At 41.7% G+C, this 17,499-nt stretch overlaps 1 protein-coding gene across 4 annotated transcripts in view; it reads right to left on the reverse strand.

Annotated features, from left to right (window-relative positions):
- Positions 1 to 17,499, reverse strand: part of PAPOLA (poly(A) polymerase alpha) — an 86,158-nt gene that overhangs the window by 55,948 nt on the left and 12,711 nt on the right. For all 4 annotated transcript variants that reach the window (XR_012645902.1, XM_074996555.1, XM_074996556.1 and 1 more), the window contains exons 2-6: positions 8,503 to 8,676; positions 7,797 to 7,863; positions 3,935 to 4,016; positions 3,392 to 3,501; positions 2,973 to 3,026 (exon numbers count right to left, since the gene is read on the reverse strand). Coding sequence is in view for 3 of the 4 variants with exons in the window: in XM_074996555.1 (XP_074852656.1) it covers positions 2,973 to 3,026; positions 3,392 to 3,501; positions 3,935 to 4,016; positions 7,797 to 7,863; positions 8,503 to 8,676 (487 nt within the window). In the remaining variant the exon portion in view is untranslated. The remainder of the gene's footprint in view (positions 1 to 2,972; positions 3,027 to 3,391; positions 3,502 to 3,934; positions 4,017 to 7,796; positions 7,864 to 8,502; positions 8,677 to 17,499) is intronic.

The raw sequence follows: 17,499 nt of genomic DNA on the forward strand, positions 1-17,499 counted from the left end.
CTCCCAAACACTGCTCTTGTATAAGTTTCCACAGTCTTTTGGTGCCTGGGGTATATAAGTGAAAAGGGAAAACATGCAGAAGACATGTTTTTAGTGTCACGTGAAGGCAATTCTACATTACTTTTTTTTTTAAAATAAATAATAAGTTTGGTTTAAAGCTACTCTGACCTGGTAACAAAAACGCTTGAGGCTAAGAAGGAAATTGATGGAATTTAACAAGAAAATGAAAAACGAGTCACAAATCTGAGCTATGTCCAGCAGAGACTAACACTTGATATAGCATATATGCTGCCATGTTCAGACACTGGGGCACGTACCTGCTGCACTTTGACTAGTACAGAGTCATGAAATCCTCACTGGCACTGGGCAATTAAATTAACGGGAAATTCTTTCACACATGGTAACAAAGGAGGATAGACCAGAGTACAGTAGTCAAGAAGCCTCTGCCTACAGAAGTCACTGTCAGAAGGGATTTCCTGGAAAAATATGCTATTGACAGATTGCATCTATACATAAAAGCAGATCAAAAGAGCAGCCAGACTGCCCAGTTCTCTCTTCACCAGAAGCTCCGCAACACAGGACTGCCCGGTGAACTGGAAGCGCTGTCTGTCAACAAAAGGGCCCCAGGGCACCTACATGGCTGTTTTGTCGACAGAATGCTGTTGAGGGGCACCTTATACCTGAATGGGGAGAGGTATATAAACTGCCACTGAACGTGCTGGGTTTTGTCAACAAACTGTTGATAAACTGCATTTTTGTATACAGATGCCCCACGGTTTTTCCTGACAAAAGCCCTCCTTTTCCAGGAAATGCCTCTTGTGTAGACATAGCATATGAGAGAAACACTGTGGTAAAAACTTCCAAGCTTAAACCATTTGTCATGCTACTGGAGTAAAGCTCTAGACTCTTGGAGATGTTGAGTCAAATGTGGAGGCTGTCTCTCTTTAGATATTAATGCAAAATTGAACAAGACAAGACACTACACCAAAGGCAAACTAAACTGTGGGTAGGAACATCTTTCCACATAGCCTTATGTTAAGAACTTCTGCAGGAAAATAGAAGTGAGTGTGTCTTAGAAAGAGAACTAATGCATTCTCTCACATAGTACACAAACCAAAAGAGCAGCAATACACAAGCAAGAGTCAACAGCAGGAAAGTCAATACCCACTGCCACAATCTGCAGCAACTATTGGGGTTGTGGGTCAAAGAACTCAACTCTAAAAAACACAAGAGACCAGGAAAGGGAGAGGGAAATCTTCCCTTACGCAGAAAAAGTAATTCTCTCTGTGTAGGAAATCACTCTTTTCCTGTACTCATAAAAAGGGTACGCAACAGACATCACTAAAAGAAAGAGGATAAAGTACAGCTTAGAGCTAAACTGGTCCAGGGGGTGCTGTGATTCAGAAGAATAAAGGTGAGAAGGTGCACAGGAATCCGAATTTCCTAAACTTCCAGCCAGTGTATAACTTAACCTAGTCAAATGAATCTCATAACAGATCTCTGGAGGTAGCAGACAGCTGGTATAAAGTACAAGCTTTACTATCCAGCATCCCTGAGCAACCTGGTAATAAAATGTGCAGGTTTACCCTCCCCTCCAGCCCCAAGGCAGTAGGCAGCTGGTCCCAGCACTGACCCCACAGCAGCAGACCATGGCTGGCAGCCCCAGCCAGGCATTACAGTTAACCAAATGCATCTATTATCTGAGTGCTGGATAATTAGGGCAACCTTATCTCCCTGTCCCAAACACCGGGACAGGGAGATGTAGGGGTAGAGGGGCAGCTCCTCCAAGCCCCAGAGACCTGGGAAGGAGACAGCAGCCGTCCACCCTCCCTGAGCCCTGGGCCACAGCAGACCCCAGAAAGCAACAGGGACAGGGCAGCAGTGGTGCTTCCCACCACCCCGCCTTCCCTGAGTCCTGAGGAAGCTGGGGGTGCTTCCCCTGCCCTCCCTTCCCACCCACTTTCCCCACCACCCCCGTGTGTCAGCGGTAGGGATGGGGCAGACGAGGAGCTCCCTCCCCCCGAGCAAGCTACAGGGACAGGGCAGCTGCAGCACTCTCTCCTCCCACAACACCCTGCTTCCCTGAGCTTCAACAGCAGGGATGGGGAGTCACGGCTGCCAGCAGAAAATATGGGACAATTAGTCCCTTTTCTAAAATAAGTAGGGACTCCTTTTTTGCATCCCAAATACGAGACTGTCATGCCAAAAATGGAAGGGAGGGTCACCCTATGGACAGCTTTTACTGTATTTTCAACTGAGGAAGCTAACAGACTGAGAGGCTGCCAAAAAGCAGGAGACTACTTTTAAGAGATGTAAACTGCTTACTTTCCTCCCCATTTGGTAACTAAGCTTTCTTAATATGCCTTTTACTAAATACTACTGTGTCCCTACAACATCCCCTAAGGGGGAAAAAATATGCTATACGTTGTAAGGAGTGTTGCTAAGTGGTAATGAATCTGGAAAAAAGGGGGAAGACATCTCAGTTAAGAGGTTTAGAAAAAAGGCAACCACCATTCAGAGTTGTTTCATTGATGTAGATATGCAAAAAGGAAGAACCAAAAGTTCAAGGAGGGAACAGGAGTTGGCAGTGTTGTTAGTCAGGGGATGTTAACTAGTAGTTTGAGAATATTAGGACTAAAAAGATCACTTTCTTCTCCTTTAACAATACACGATTTTTGAAGTAGTTTTGAGTTTGAAGACTGGACAAATAAGTGTTAATTTCTGCTAGTATTAATTAAAAGACCCTCAAAACAATTTTTCATTAACTTGCTGACAAAGAGCACTCTTAGTGCCAATAACTGCAGCATTCAAGAGGCAGCTTTGTGTGGTCACCAGTTCCCAAAAAACAGTCCCCCTTTATGTATAACTCTTTCACAGGAATTACAGCTGTATCACTGGTAACCTTAGAAGTTATGGTTTGATGATGAATGTAGTAAAGGCGTGACTGATAAAGACAACCAGCTAAATCTTACCTCTATCCCATCAAAACACAGTTTGATAACGGGGACAAATGCCTCTTCAACAGCCTTAAAAAAAAAAAAAGTTTTATTTTCAATATGGAAAAGAAAATCTACAAATAACGACAAATCAAAATGATCACCATGATGTTAGAATTTATATTGACATGTCTCCTCCTTCATACTCAAAATAATTGCAATGAATGCAGTAACTGACAAATTAATACACAGTAGAGTTAGATGCTACTGTTTTATGAAAGTTTTAGATATTTTCAATTTATATCAACTAAAATGGGTTTGAATCATGTGTGATTTAACTACAGTCTTTCCTACTCTTAAGAGATGTAAACCATTTTTGCTTACTTATTCTGCTTTTTTTCTATTTGCTACTTTTACATTGTGTGTCGTAACAATATTTTAAAGGACCAACCTACCCTTAAGTCTTTTACTTCTTCTTGTAGTTTCAGTTTTTCATAAAATGAGGTGAAGAAGTCACTCCTGTCAACATGCCTTGGTGCAACACATAACGCATCAATATCAGCTCCTAAAACACACATCCATAAACATCATGAGGCTACAGACACTCTATACATAGCATACCAGCAATAGTGTACAATAGGATGGTCCAGCAAGCAAGGAAAATGCAATAGGTATCCCTCATACACTTACAAAGTAAGTGCAAGATATTTCAAGCTGTTCTCCAAAAGTAACAGTTAATGTGCCTTTACAACCATTGGACACATTGAAAACACCTACATTGTATCTCTTTGATAAGTAAGGTTTATAACAGTTTTCTGTAACTGTACCATTAAAGCATCTAACTCTCTCTCATTAGGGCATGAAGTGAAAATCATAAGCTTTCCATAGTCACATGACACATTAAAACTACAGTAGCTTTTCAAATGACTTACATTGCACATGTTACAGAGACCTCATTAGACCAGATATTTTTTCATAATGAGCATGATAAATTTTACCTTTTGTGTGCACACCTAGTCGGTAGGACCCAAAGGTAAAAATTTTTCCTCCAACGTTTTCTATTACGGATTGTGGAAGATTCTAATGGAGTAAATATACACTTAGTTATTTTATAAGCAAAGTATCTTCAGACAAAGGACAAATATTTCAAGAGAAAATAATATAAACAAAAGTATTTCAGCAAACAGATGTTACATTGAACAGACTGAAGCTTATTCCTGTTATGATAGTTTGTTCTAATTTAAAATGAATCTATCAATAGCCCAAAAGAGCTATCAATTCTCGGTCACAATAATGGAATTTGATGAGACACAAAATAAGGAACCATATATGTAATGTGAGAAATATACATAAACCTGATGACGCTAGCTGTAACCATTCTTTTCTTTAGGAATCAGTCAAAAGACTGTGGACATGAGTATTCTGCTAAAGTTTGCTGTACTAACATATTTTAGCATATCAGAGACAGGAACACACTACTGCATAAAAGCTCTGCCTTATGTGAACTAGTATGCATGAAACCACTGATTATATTTACAATATTATATGGTTTATTTCTTTAAACTGTAACTTTTAAAGAAACTTACTAAATATAACTGTACACAAGACAAAAAATAATCAGATGGGCAATGTTTAAAACTATGGACTCTGTGCTACCTAATTCCCACACGACAATTTTGCTTTTTACATTCATTTTCACTTTTATTTTATGGCAGTGGGTCTCAAACTTTTTGGCCAGCAGAGCACACCACCTTTTCATGGACCTCCAGCCAACGAGTCATGATGACAAAACGTCTTTGTTTCTCTAAACACCTTAAATATTAAATTATTCATATTAGCTACTGGAGCTATTACCTAAGTGGGGGTGCATACAACCAATAAGAAAGGAAGCATTAAAACAGATTAAGTGCATTAATTTTATCATGTTAGTTTACCAAATGTCATTTTAAATAAAGTAAAATATTAATTTAGGTCCAAAACAAAAGGTTTTAATGTCTCTATGGCAGAAGTGGGGGACCTTTTCTGGGTCAGGGGCCACTGACCTACAGCAAAATCAGTCAGGTCCATGCAAGCAACTTAGCCCACTCCCCCCCCCGCCTCCATCCAAATATAAAACCAAGCCCCCCACCCAAACCCTCACTGCTGTGGCCCCCAACTGAGATGCCTCACTCTCATGGTGTTCCAGCCTCAAGGGGAAGCACGGAGGGGAGAGAGAAGGCAGGGAGGACCAAGCTTTGGAGCTTTCCACAGGCCAGACTGACACTTCTGGGGTAAGTGATAGCAGCAGATTATACATACGCATTTTGTAGAGGTAGAAGGGACTCAGAGGCCATCAAGTTCAGTCCCCTGCATTTACAGCAGCACCTACAAGCATCCCCAACAATTTTTTTTTTTTTTGTTAAATTTAACCTGTCCCTGACACTTTGAAGGCCCCCTCTAGGACTGAACTCACAACCCTGGGTTTACAAGGCCAATGCTCTAACCATTAAGCTATCCTTCCCTTTGTGGTAAGGCCAAAAGTGAGGGGTTCAGTGTGTGGGAAGGGACTGAGGCTATGATCTAGCTGGGAGGGAGCATGGAGGGGTGGGCTGAGGGTGGAACCTCTGGAAGGGTGAGAAGGTGCAGGAGCAAGGTGCAGATGAGGTCTCTGACCAGAAAGCAGGGTGCACAAAACTGCTGAGGAGGAGACATCTGGAAGGCAAGGAAGGTTAAGCAGTGGGCTGTGGGTAGTGTGACTGGCCAGGAAGGAGGGTGCAAAAATGGACTGGGGTGGGAGAGCTGGGAAGGAAGGCAAGGTGCAAGAGTAGGCTGGGGGTGGAGGGCACTAAGAGGGATGGGGATGAGGAGCTGGCTATGACTCAGGCGAGACAAGCTTACTATGGCTCCATACCGCTCCCAGGTACCACCCTCCACTGTTCTCAATGGCCACAACTCTGGCCAGTGGGTTTTCCTCCCAGGAGTGGTTTCAAGGCCTGTGCTCACCCAGCTGCAAGAACAGGGGGTGAAGCAGCATGCAGAGCTCTGCTTCTCCGTCCACCCCCTCCCAACAAGCTGGATCTGGCCCATGAGACTCAGGACTGCCCCACCCGGACCCTGCAGCGGAAGCTGGACCACACAAGCAGCTCACAAGGGGAGGAGCTGCCACAGGGCTTGAGCACTAGTGTGGGCTCCCCACTGTAGGGGAACGGGCAGAAATTCCAAGCCTTGCAGACCACCTGCAAGACGGCTATGGACCACTAAGTTTGAGAACCACCATTTTATGGGTTTTCCTCTTGTGTGAATATTTTACTCAAACATAAACAGAAGGAAAATCAACTACACACTCCATTTTACAGACCCCCTCTCATTCCTGCAGTCTGGTGGGGTCTGTAAAAGCACCCCCAGCCCTCCCCCCACCCCCCAAAAAACAACTTACTGCTGTTGCTGCAGCCTGGAGAAGCTACCACCTCCTCCACTGGAGCCACCGCATGCTCCTGCCACCAGGAGTGGAGTGCATACACAGGCAGAATGCCACTCGCAAACACAACCCACCCCTTATGAGAGGAGTGTGGGGCGGCTCTGGCAGCAGCCCCTCCAGCAGCACCAGCTGGGTCCCAGCGGCAGCAGCTCTGGTGAGTGAGTTTGTTTTGGGCAGGGGTGGGGAGAAGACTGTGGAAGCCTGGAGCAGGTGGGCAGGCAGTAAATCTTCCCCTTTAACAGACTTTCAGGACTAGCAGACACCCTTCCCCCCATTAGTCTGTTAAACAGAGGGTTTACAATATAGAGAAAACAGTAAAAAAAAAAAAAAAAACCCACACACGCAATAAGTTGAAAAAAATTTCAGTTACAGTTCTCTTTAGTCTGAAATATATTATGTAAAAGTCACATTTTCAAGTTCACGTCTCTAAAAACTAGAAAATGAGCACAGCTTAAACAGTATGGCCTGACAGTTTTTAAGAGTTCTTAAAAAGAAGCCCACTACAGTAAAGTTTCATATCCAGCAGCCCTGGGACTGAGAGGATGCCAAATATTCAAATATTCTGTTTCACAGAGAGGAACTGAGGGGAGACAATAGGCAGAGGTCAGTGCCCCTCCCCTGAAGAGTTTATCCCCCTCCTCTTCTCCCCCACCAACATGGCTCCCGCTTAATTGCTGCCCCTATCTTGCAGGTAGGGATGGCATGAAGCCACTTGAAGACAATGGTGGGGGGGAGAGGAGGGAGAAGGGCTTGCTGTGCCTGCGCAAGAGATACTCTGGGCAGGGGATACTGAGCTGGAGAGTGGAGGAGCCCACCAGCTGCACACATGCAGCATGGTGGGGGGACAGGGACGCAGGGCAGGCACTGAGTGGGCCAGCCCCAAGGGGCAGGGTGCTGTTTGCATGCTCAATTACGCCCTTTGAGCATCCCAGTTGCTCAAAACACAGACAAATAGGCATTTACAGTACTACAAAATGAAAGTGATGAAAACAGTATTTGGCTGCCAATGCTAAATAAGTTCTGAAGAGTTAAATTTCAGAGGACAAGTTAGAATAGCTCAACAATAACCAAATATATTTATCTCTGTCTCAAAACAATTTTGTTACTCCCTGTTACCAGTTCAAATGATTAAATAAAACTTAGTGTTGGTAACTTGAAGCATGACATTAACAATTTTAATAAACTAATCAAGTTTGAAGGTCAAGCAGCAGCTAACCATAAATCTTTCAACATCCATTAAGAAAGAAGTTTTAATCTTGCACTCCTACCTATAGTAAATGTTTTCTCCAAGTGAAATTAAGAACATCCAGAAAGAAATAAATCTCAAATGAGGAACACATACTGGAATTCTCGCATGCAAGAAATTTTAATACCAAGTAACTGCAAAGAAAGTAAACCCATACCTTAATTTCACTGATTTCCTGTATCCATTCCTTTACCAGATTATTTAACTTCCCCAAAATTAGAATCCTGTTGATACATCAGAATTCAGAAACAATTAAATTATAGCAAACTAAAGAGATTTACTAAGATTTTGATCACCATTATAAGAAAAAAATTAAACGGTACACAAAGTCTAAAAGCAGATCTTAGACATTTTAGTAAAGCTATAGAAATGAAGTCAGTCTGCAAATATTTCCACTATTTTTGGTACTCTAGTTGAAACACAGGTACTTTCATAATTTAAGCCAATGAGGGCTCTTTGGGATTCACATTTGTATGAACTGTATGCACATTTCAAAAAGTGTGCATCCCACAGATGTGAACTATCTATCATTTCCTCAGATTCACATGTTTTCTGCAGTAATGAACAGTAGAAAGACAGGTTCAGAAAGTTTTAACAGGAAAATAAAAAGGTAATACTAGGAGAGGGAATACCTAAGTTAACCTCCCCAAAAGCAAAAGACTAACTTTAATTCAGGAACACTAAAAACCTGGTAGAGCTTTGTATTCTGAGGGATCTCTCCCTGGTTCCTGAGAAACATTCAGACTTTCAATAATGTTAACAAGTGCTGATTTTGACAATGTCATTTAAAAATATGATTTTTCACTTCACAGAAATATCTTTTAAATTAACATTAGAAAGCAACTATTGCAGCATTCACTCACCTGCGCTGCAGTTCCTCCTCCTCTTCAAACACACCAAAGGGCTTTAGAGTATCAATTAATTTCTGGGTAAGTATACAGTCAGTCTCCTTGGGGGCAGCCAAACTGATAGGTGAGGTAATACCATAATGCTTCTGTAGCTGCTGTGTTTGTTGTGATCCCTGCGTCGTAACTGGACTAAAAGATAGAGTAACTGTCAGATATATGACTACTTCTGCTACTTTCTTTCACCATAGAAGAGCCAGCTCAAAGAACAGATAAGGGGGGAGGGGAGAGAGAGGAGGAAACAGGGAAAAAATAAAACCTATCTGTAGCCATTATACCCGAAACCAGTTTAACCTGTCACTTTGAGTTGAGTTTAGGTAACAATTTTAATCTACTGTTGAACAAGTGGGGCTGTTACTGTGAAACGTTACTATAAAATGACAGCTTATGAGATCTGCTCCCTAAATTCTTTTAACATACTTTTGAAATCAACATAAGTTAGTTGCAAACCAATGCACATGCCCACAAGCATAACTGCACTGATTTTAAAGCTATTATATTTCAACTGGTGTAGTCTGTGTGCATGTACAAGTCCTCAAGGATATCACAAACATGAAAAAATTGCCATCAGGAACAGTTTTAAGACAAACAAATTAAGCTATCTACTTAAGAATTATGAAAAAATAACAGATCTTCAAAAGAATTCCACAAAGACTTAAGAACCAAACAAGTAAATGTGAGGTGATTATGTAGAAGTGTTTTTCATTCTTTAAAACAAGACAAAAGTTTTATTATATAACACACAACTGATTTAGTACAGTGTTTTTCAAGGCATGGTATGTGTACCCTTGGGGTACACAGGAGAAGTCTGGCGGGGGGTACGCATGCTGGAGCTGTATGTGGCTCTTCGAGCAATAAAAGGCTCACAGCCACAAGAGTGCTGAACGCAGCTCTGCACACGCGTCCCTCCCTAGCACTTGGAGGGAGAAGAGCATGACAGCAGCGACTCTGGTGAATCGCCAGCACTGACTTACAATGGGGGCTGAGGGTGAGTATGTGCGCCTGGCTCTGGAGGCGGCAGGGGGCATTGGGTTAAAGCAGGGAGCTGAGGGTGCCTGACTCTGGAATGTTATGCTTGTTATCTGAAGCGATAAAATTGCTATTTGTACAATTTTACTTTAGTATTTATAACAGAAAAAGTTTAAAATGGACCAATTCCTTGTGAAAACAAAAGAATAAAATGGCAGATTTGGAAGAAGACAGTACACAAAAAACCGTATCAGAAACGCAGATTTAATTGAGACCCTCAGCAGTTTGAAACTTATATCTGAATATGTGATTTCATCCAAATAAGGTAAATTTCATACTAATTATATTTTTCTTCCGATTTCATTGATCTCAGCTCACTGATGTCTACATAAATATAAACGCAATTAAAAAATTGGACTTATTTTATGTTCATCTAATTTTTTTAATTCATCCTCTTCACACAGTCATAAGCATCATGGCAAGTTTATTGCCAACAGGTAATTTCTTTCAGCCAACCAGTTACAGTTAAGTTGTTTAAAAATGTGTTGCAATGGTAGAAAAAAATATGCATGTTGGAAAATTGTGGGTACTGGGGGTACTTTATATTATATAAAATTTAAAAGGATACTTTATTTTAAAAAGGTTGAGAAATACTGGTTAGTAAATGACCTTTAAAGAAAATCCTCCAATGACCTTCCTTGAATGCTTATATCTGAAATTTAACAGTCACTCCAATTAAAATCAGTGAATACAATTAATAGTTTGGTTAAAAACTGCCAGAACAATGAGTGCTCAGATAGTTTTGGCTGAAAGTTTATTCATGGAAACATATGAGCAAGACAAAGAGCAGCTTAACAGCAGCCCTCAGGGACTCTTGTTAAGCAGCTACAAAACTGACAGCTATGAGAAGACTACACTAATATTTTTGTTAAGTACAGTATTTAGCTATCAAATTTCTCCAGAGATGATTAACTTCTGGTTTACATTACAAAAGAAGTAACAGCACGTACTAAAGTTGCAACGTATTCTCCCTTGCAGCCCAGCTTCCCTCCTTTTCCAATTGCTCATAACTTGAGAAAAGAATGTTTGCACTGAAAGTTTTCCATAATTCACTTCATCACAAGTATTTTTTTAAACAGATGTTTGAGAAATGTTGTTATACTGGTAGAACTCACAATTTTACCAAGTATTTCACACATGCATAATCAGAGAAAGACTACGATTTTGATCCAACTGATTTGTACAGCTCTCAATGAAGCCTAAGAAGCCAATTTTGAAGTAAACTTGTTTTGAAATTACAAGCAATTGAAAGTTTACTCACATATACATATAGGATTTTCAATAAGCGTACCAACAGTTATTCTCAATCTATGCCACCGAGCACAACTCTACAGCCAGCTGTAATTTTTTACTACAAATTACATATCCTTTTGTGATCCCATTCTAAAGACATTTCCTGCCACAATTTCTAACTTTATAAATATAGAATATAAAGCAACAGTTTAAAAAATAGCTAAATGCTGATCAATTGTTTTCCTCATTCCCCAACTTATGAACAAACAATGGTGCACGTACTGAGACCCCTTCCAACCCTACATGTATATGTAGGCAAAAGGGAGGCATAAAAGGGGGACTAGAAATAGCAGCAGGAAATTTCTTTACCCGATGACTACAGGAGAGCTAATGCAACAATAATGTTTAAAAAAAATGTTACAAGGGCAATCATGGCAGTTACAGGTTATTAAGTATAACTTCAGAACCAAGCCAAATTGGTTGAAACTATAGTAAAGAACAATCACCAAGAATGATATATTGGGGAAGTCACCATTTTTGTTCAAAGAGAACTCGTGCCTTTATCATTCCTGTAACTGTGTTGCTTATCTATGACGCTGCCCCACCAACCAATTGTCTCCACCCCAGATGATTTTGTACCAGCGCTTAAGTCCACATGAAGTCCACTGCGTCCACTCCTATGTTGTTAATCCAGCTCTTCTGTCCACCTCTTTCTTTTCCCCGTAATCTCCATTGGAGGGTGACTTTGGATAGGCCAAATGATCTTGTTAAACCACTGTACAGCTTCAGCTTCTTCATGGTTGTCAGGAATTCATATGACCCAGAATATTAGGTGATGATTTTGCAGACCTCTTCATTAGTGCTGTGTCAAAGTAGCAGATGCCCAGGATTTCATGGAAATATCTTATCCTCTACTTGTACTTTCCATTCAAGTTCTGCTGTAAAGGTCCACATCTCACACCCATACTGAACAATGAAGGTGACCAGCACGTGTAGCAGTTTCAGTTAGGATTCCAGGGAAGTTTTCTTCCAAATTGATTTTAGCTTGCCACTGCAGCTGTTTGCCCAGTTCCTGCCAGAATTTCTGCCTTTGATCCTTCATCAGTGATGACTGCCCCAAATACCCGAACTATTTCACTCACTCCAGTTTTGTCCACTGACAGTGATACGTAAACTAATCTCATTATGTTTGTCAGTAGATTGGTTTTTTCCTGCACTGATTTCCATGCCATATTTTGCAGAAGTTTCAGGTAATGTTTTCACAATGTTGGCAAGTTCACTATCTGCATGACTACCAATGTCTTCAGCACACTGAAGAATAGATTATGCACCCTGCAATGTTGACTGTGCATATGTAATCTTCTAGGGCTTCAGTCATTACATACTCAAGCAGATGTTGAACAGCATAGGTGAAAAGCAGCCTTGCTGGACTCCCAAGTGTTGCAAAACCACTTTCCTGTTGTACACTGATAACTGCACGGTTAGCATTAAACAACTGTATGACACAGCCAAGAACAAGTTTACAACCAAATGTATATTTCTTCACGGTTGTCCAGAGAAATTTGTGCCATACTCAGTGAAACAGCTTTGTAAAGTCAAAGACATGATAGCTAAATGTTCTGCTGGAGCTGGAAGCACTTCTCACATAAAACAAAGGTTGAAAAACTGTTGTGTGCTACTACTTAAAAGTACAAAAGGCAGCCTGCTCTTCTGAAGGGTATTCTCCACTTGCAGTTTTAGTCTGTTCAATGTGACTTTCAACATCCCTTTGCTGGGATGGCTAATTAAGCTTATGGTCTGGTCAATTTTGACACAATTGCAAATTATCTTTCTTTGGCAACGTGATGATTAATTACTGTGTTCACATGGAGGGCCACTCGCCCCTGTGCCAGATCTTTTTGCAGCTGTTGGTGGGTACATGTATTACTATTTCTCTGTCATCAGTTCAACTGGGATGTTAGTAACTGCAGCCTTTCCTTCTTGAGAGATTTCACAGCTTTCTCCACTTCTTTATGCAGTACTGGCAAATCATCTTCCTTTGTTGAATCTGGGTTGTCTAAAACACTAGAATTTCCCTTTGTCTGGTGGTTGTAGAGATCAGAGCAGCAATTTGTCCACCTGTTGCTAACGTCCTATGCATCTGTAAGACTGTTACATATTTACTGATTTTATACGCCACTTAGAATGCTTTTGTATTAAATCATTTTAGGAAAAACAAATGGTACACTGCATAACAGATTAGTGTACACAAGGTATAGAACAGCTAGCAAGACAAGACACTAACTTGGGAAATTACTTCACACTAGCTAAATGTTATATTTAAATGTATTGAAAAGACAATTTTTCTTGTATTCAAGGCATTAGAATAGAAAAGTAATATGCCTTTACTACATTGCCCTGGAGTATGAAAAATCCTCAGAGTGAAGCAGTTAAATCCATCTCATTGTTCTTTCCCAGACCCAGCTACTGTGGGCTTGTCTACACTTAGCAAAAGAAGGGGGCTGCCATGGTCAATTTAGCGCACCAAATTGAACCCTGATGGCACCCTCCTTAAGTGCCAGTGTTGCAAGGAGTAAGGGAAGTTGACAAGTGTTTCCCCTCAACCACTCACTGTGGGGCTGCACCAGAAATCTGACAAGGTATGTTGACTTGAGCTATGCAATTTTCATATCTGCAACTGAATTTCTTTTGTAGTGTAAAATCATAGAAGCCAAGAACACCAGAACTGGAAGGGACCTCAAGAGATCATCGAGTCCAGTTCCTACCCTCTTGACAGGACCAACCACCTAGATCATCCCTGATAGGCGTCTGTCTAACCTGCTCTTAAATATCTCCAGCGACGGAGATTCCACAACCTCCCTAGGTAACTTTGCATTTGTCCTCAAACTTCATCCTGTTTATCTCAGATCATTTTTCCTATGCACAGCAGCACTTCATTAGTGAACTCCCAACACCCTAATTACCATCCTTCCTTCGAAGGAAGGTGGCAGTGTAGACACAGCCACTGAGTAGTGGGCCTACCCTGTCCTTGGTCTTCCTCTTGTTTCTAATATATTTATAGAATGACTTCTTGATACCCTTTATGTCTCTAATTTGAGCTCGTTCTGTACCCCGGCCTTTCTAATCTTGCCCCTGCATACATGCATTGTTTGCTCATGTACATCTTTTGTAATTTCTCCGACTTTCCACTTTTTATTCATCTCCTTTTTTGATTTTGAGTTCATGCAAGATCTCCTGGCTAAGCCAAGGTGGTCTCTTACCATACTTTCTAGCCTTCCTATTCAGCAGTATAGTTTGCTTTTGGGCCCTTAATAATGTCCCTTTGAAAAACTGCCAACTCTCCCGCAGCTGTTTTTCCTCTTAATCTTGTTTCCCATTGGAGCTTAACTACCAGCTCTCTGAGCTTAACAAAATTTGCTTTCCTGAAATCCATAGTCTCTATTTTGCTGTTCTCCCTTTCACTATTGCTTGGAATCATGAACTCTATGATGTCATGGGCATTTTCTCTCAAGCTACCTTCCACTTTCAAATTCTCAACAAAGTTCCTCCCTATTTGTTAGGAATCAAATCTAGAACTGCTTTCCCCAGCAGCTTTTTCCACCTTCTGAAATGAAAAGTTGTCATCCACGCAGTCCACAAATTTTCTGGATATTCCGTGCTTCGCTGTGTTAGTCTCCCAACATATGTCTGGATAGTTGAAATCCCCCATCACCACCAAGTCCTGTATTTTAGATAATTTTGTTAATTGTCTAGAGAAAGTCTCATCAACCTCTTTTACCTGGCTAGATGGTCTGTAGTAGACCCCTATTACACCACCACCCTTGTGTTTTTTAACCTCTTTTAACTTAACCCAGAGACTCTCAACATGTCTGCCTCCTGCATCCATCTCTACTTCAGGCCAAGTGTGCACATTTTTGAAAGATAAGGCAACACCTCCTCCCTGTTTACCATGCCTATCCTTCCGAAGTTGTATGCTTCTATACCAATACTCCAATCGTGTTATCCCACCAAGTTTCTGTGATACCAATTATATCATAGCTGTGTTTATTAGGATTTCAAGTTCTTCCTGCTTCTTACCCAAGCTTTTTGCATTTGTATATGGGCATCTAAGATACTGATTTGCTTTTGTCCCCTGGTTCTGCCTAGGGCTTTTTTTTTCCCTCTCCTATTATAGCCCATGATCCCTTCCCAATTCCAACTCAACTACCAGGTCTCTCGGATTTTTACTTACCTGTGGGCTTTGGTCACCTGTCCCCACTGAAACAAGTTAAAAGCCCTTCTCACTAGGTTAGCCAGTCTCAATCCAAATACATCCTTCTCATTCCTCAAAAGGTGAATTCCATCCCTGCTTAGCAGTCCTTCATGGAGCAGCATACCATAATTGAGGAAGCCAAAGTGCTCCTGGCAGCACCATCCTTGCAGCCAGGCATTCATCTCCAGAATGCACCTGTCTCTGCCTGAGTTCCTACCCTGGACAGGAAGGAATGAGGAGAACACCACCTGCGCTGCCAGCTTCTTCACCTGTACTCCCAGAGCCCTGTAGTCACGCTTCATCTGCTCAAGGGTACATCCTGCAGTATCATTCATGCCCACATGGATGAGTAGCATGGGGTAGTAGTCAGTAGGCCAGATAATCCTCAACAACACCTCCATAATTTCTCAGACACAGGCTCCTGGTAGGCAGCATACCTCCCAGGATGACACGTCAGGGCAACAGATGGTTGCCTCTGTCCCCTTCAAAAGAGAGTCTCCTCCCACCACTACCCTATGTTTTTTTTGTCATGGTGGTAGCAGCAGACCTCCTAGTCTTGGTGATACAAGGCTTCTCTGATTCACCTGTAGGGGAGGATTCCTTACCGCCTATATCTCCCACATCCAGAACAGTGGGACAGTTTCCCAGTACCACAGTGGGAGGATTGGGAGCAGGAGTAGAGCACTGCCTGCTGCCGGAAGTGACCAGCTGCCAGTGTGTCCCCCACTTCGCCCTCCTGAGCCACCTCCACTGATGGAGTATCAGCACTCTTTTGTGGTGGGACAGCTATCTTAACCTCAGTTGTCTCCATAGGAATACTGCCCAGGAATTGCTCGTGGAGCCTAATACTCCTAAGCATAGCTACCTCCTCCTGTAGTTCCACCACCTGGTTCCTGAGAGCTTTTATCAGAAGACACCTTTCACACTGGATGGTCTCCCCAGCCTGGACGTCAGCAGGCAGGAATTGCAAGTCAAAGTCCCTTCAAAAAAAAAAAAAAAATCACACCAGGGTCTGGGTAGAGGCATTTCTGGTCAGGAGGTCTGTCTGACTACAAGCACAGGTGGAGGAGACAGAAGCATTGCTGGCACATGTGTTGTGGGTCTTCCTAACAATAGTGGAAACCCCCTCTGTCAAACTCCCTCTTACAGCTGACCTGTCTGTAGCCCCCTAGCCGCTTTGCTCCCTTGATCACGCCAACTCTGGCTTTCAAAGCCTGCAAACCTTAGTCAGGCCTTCCCCTCGTTAGTCACACAGGGGAAGGCTGATCAAAAGCAATCAAGGGAACAAGGGATCAAAAAAAGATTCCAACCCTCCCAGGCGCACAGTCCCAACTGCCACAGTAACTGGAACTGCAACCACCTGCACTCAGAAATCAAACGTCCTAAATCGCAAGAAGGTGGATTATCTATATAGATTTGAAAACCCATCCTGGTGGTGTAAAATACTGTGGGCACTGAAGCATTATTAGAGGCACATCTGCACTGCAGCAGCATTTTGAGCGTAGACAAGTCCTTTGCATTCCCACACAGGCTAAAAGGGTATACCCTCCTGAGTTCCTAAAATTCATAGCGAGCCTCATGTTACCTAAAATAAATCAAAATCCCTCTGTCATTAATGCATAATAAAAAAATGCAACTAGTTGATGTTCCTTCACAATCCATATATGTTCAATACTCCAGTTTGCTAAAAAGTGTGATATTCTTACGCGCGAAATTTCAGAAGTCTGTCCACTGGTTTTCATGAAGTAGCACACAAAAAAAAAAGAGACTCCACAGCCAGTCTTTGAAAGCGTTTTGAAAAAGCTAAGCTAATTTCTTAACTAAATAAACTAAACAGTTCCCATATGAAATTCAAAAAAGCTGGCACGTAATTTTAAAGTATGCAATAAAAAAGTAAATATGTAGAGAAAAAACACAAAGTCCCATGAAAAAGAAATTCTATGTTGTCTTAGCTCTGGAGTTGCTATCTGTGCCACTATAATTATCGCAGGTACCAACTTGGTTAAGGTTATTAGGGGGTATCGCTTCCTCTTTAAAGATGGATTTATTCATGGTATCTAGATTGATGCAGGCTCTTGAAATTTAGAGTGGCTCAGGGGATGGTAGTATAACGAGAGCTAGTGGTCCACACGTCAAACAATTCCACTGTTAAAACAAAAATAAACAACCACACACCAGAGACTTGAATTCCAGCTCTGATCCTCCCTAAACAGAACTCAGCTGCTTTGGATCTATTCAGTGCATGACACCTGCAGCACTTTTGGGGAAGGAAGACTTAAAATTAAATCAAATTGTGTAACTCAAGGCGGGAGTATGGCAAATTGATGTGTCCAAACGATCACAATGCAGGTGAGGTGTACAGGTGAGGGATCCCTTTCAGAAGTTTTGTCCTGAAACCAAAATTTCTGGCTTAAGAGAGATTTTTATAGCGCTCTGAAAAC

This window comes from Carettochelys insculpta, chromosome 6 (assembly GCF_033958435.1).
Source record: "Carettochelys insculpta isolate YL-2023 chromosome 6, ASM3395843v1, whole genome shotgun sequence".
Classification (NCBI taxonomy): Eukaryota; Metazoa; Chordata; order Testudines; family Carettochelyidae; genus Carettochelys; species Carettochelys insculpta.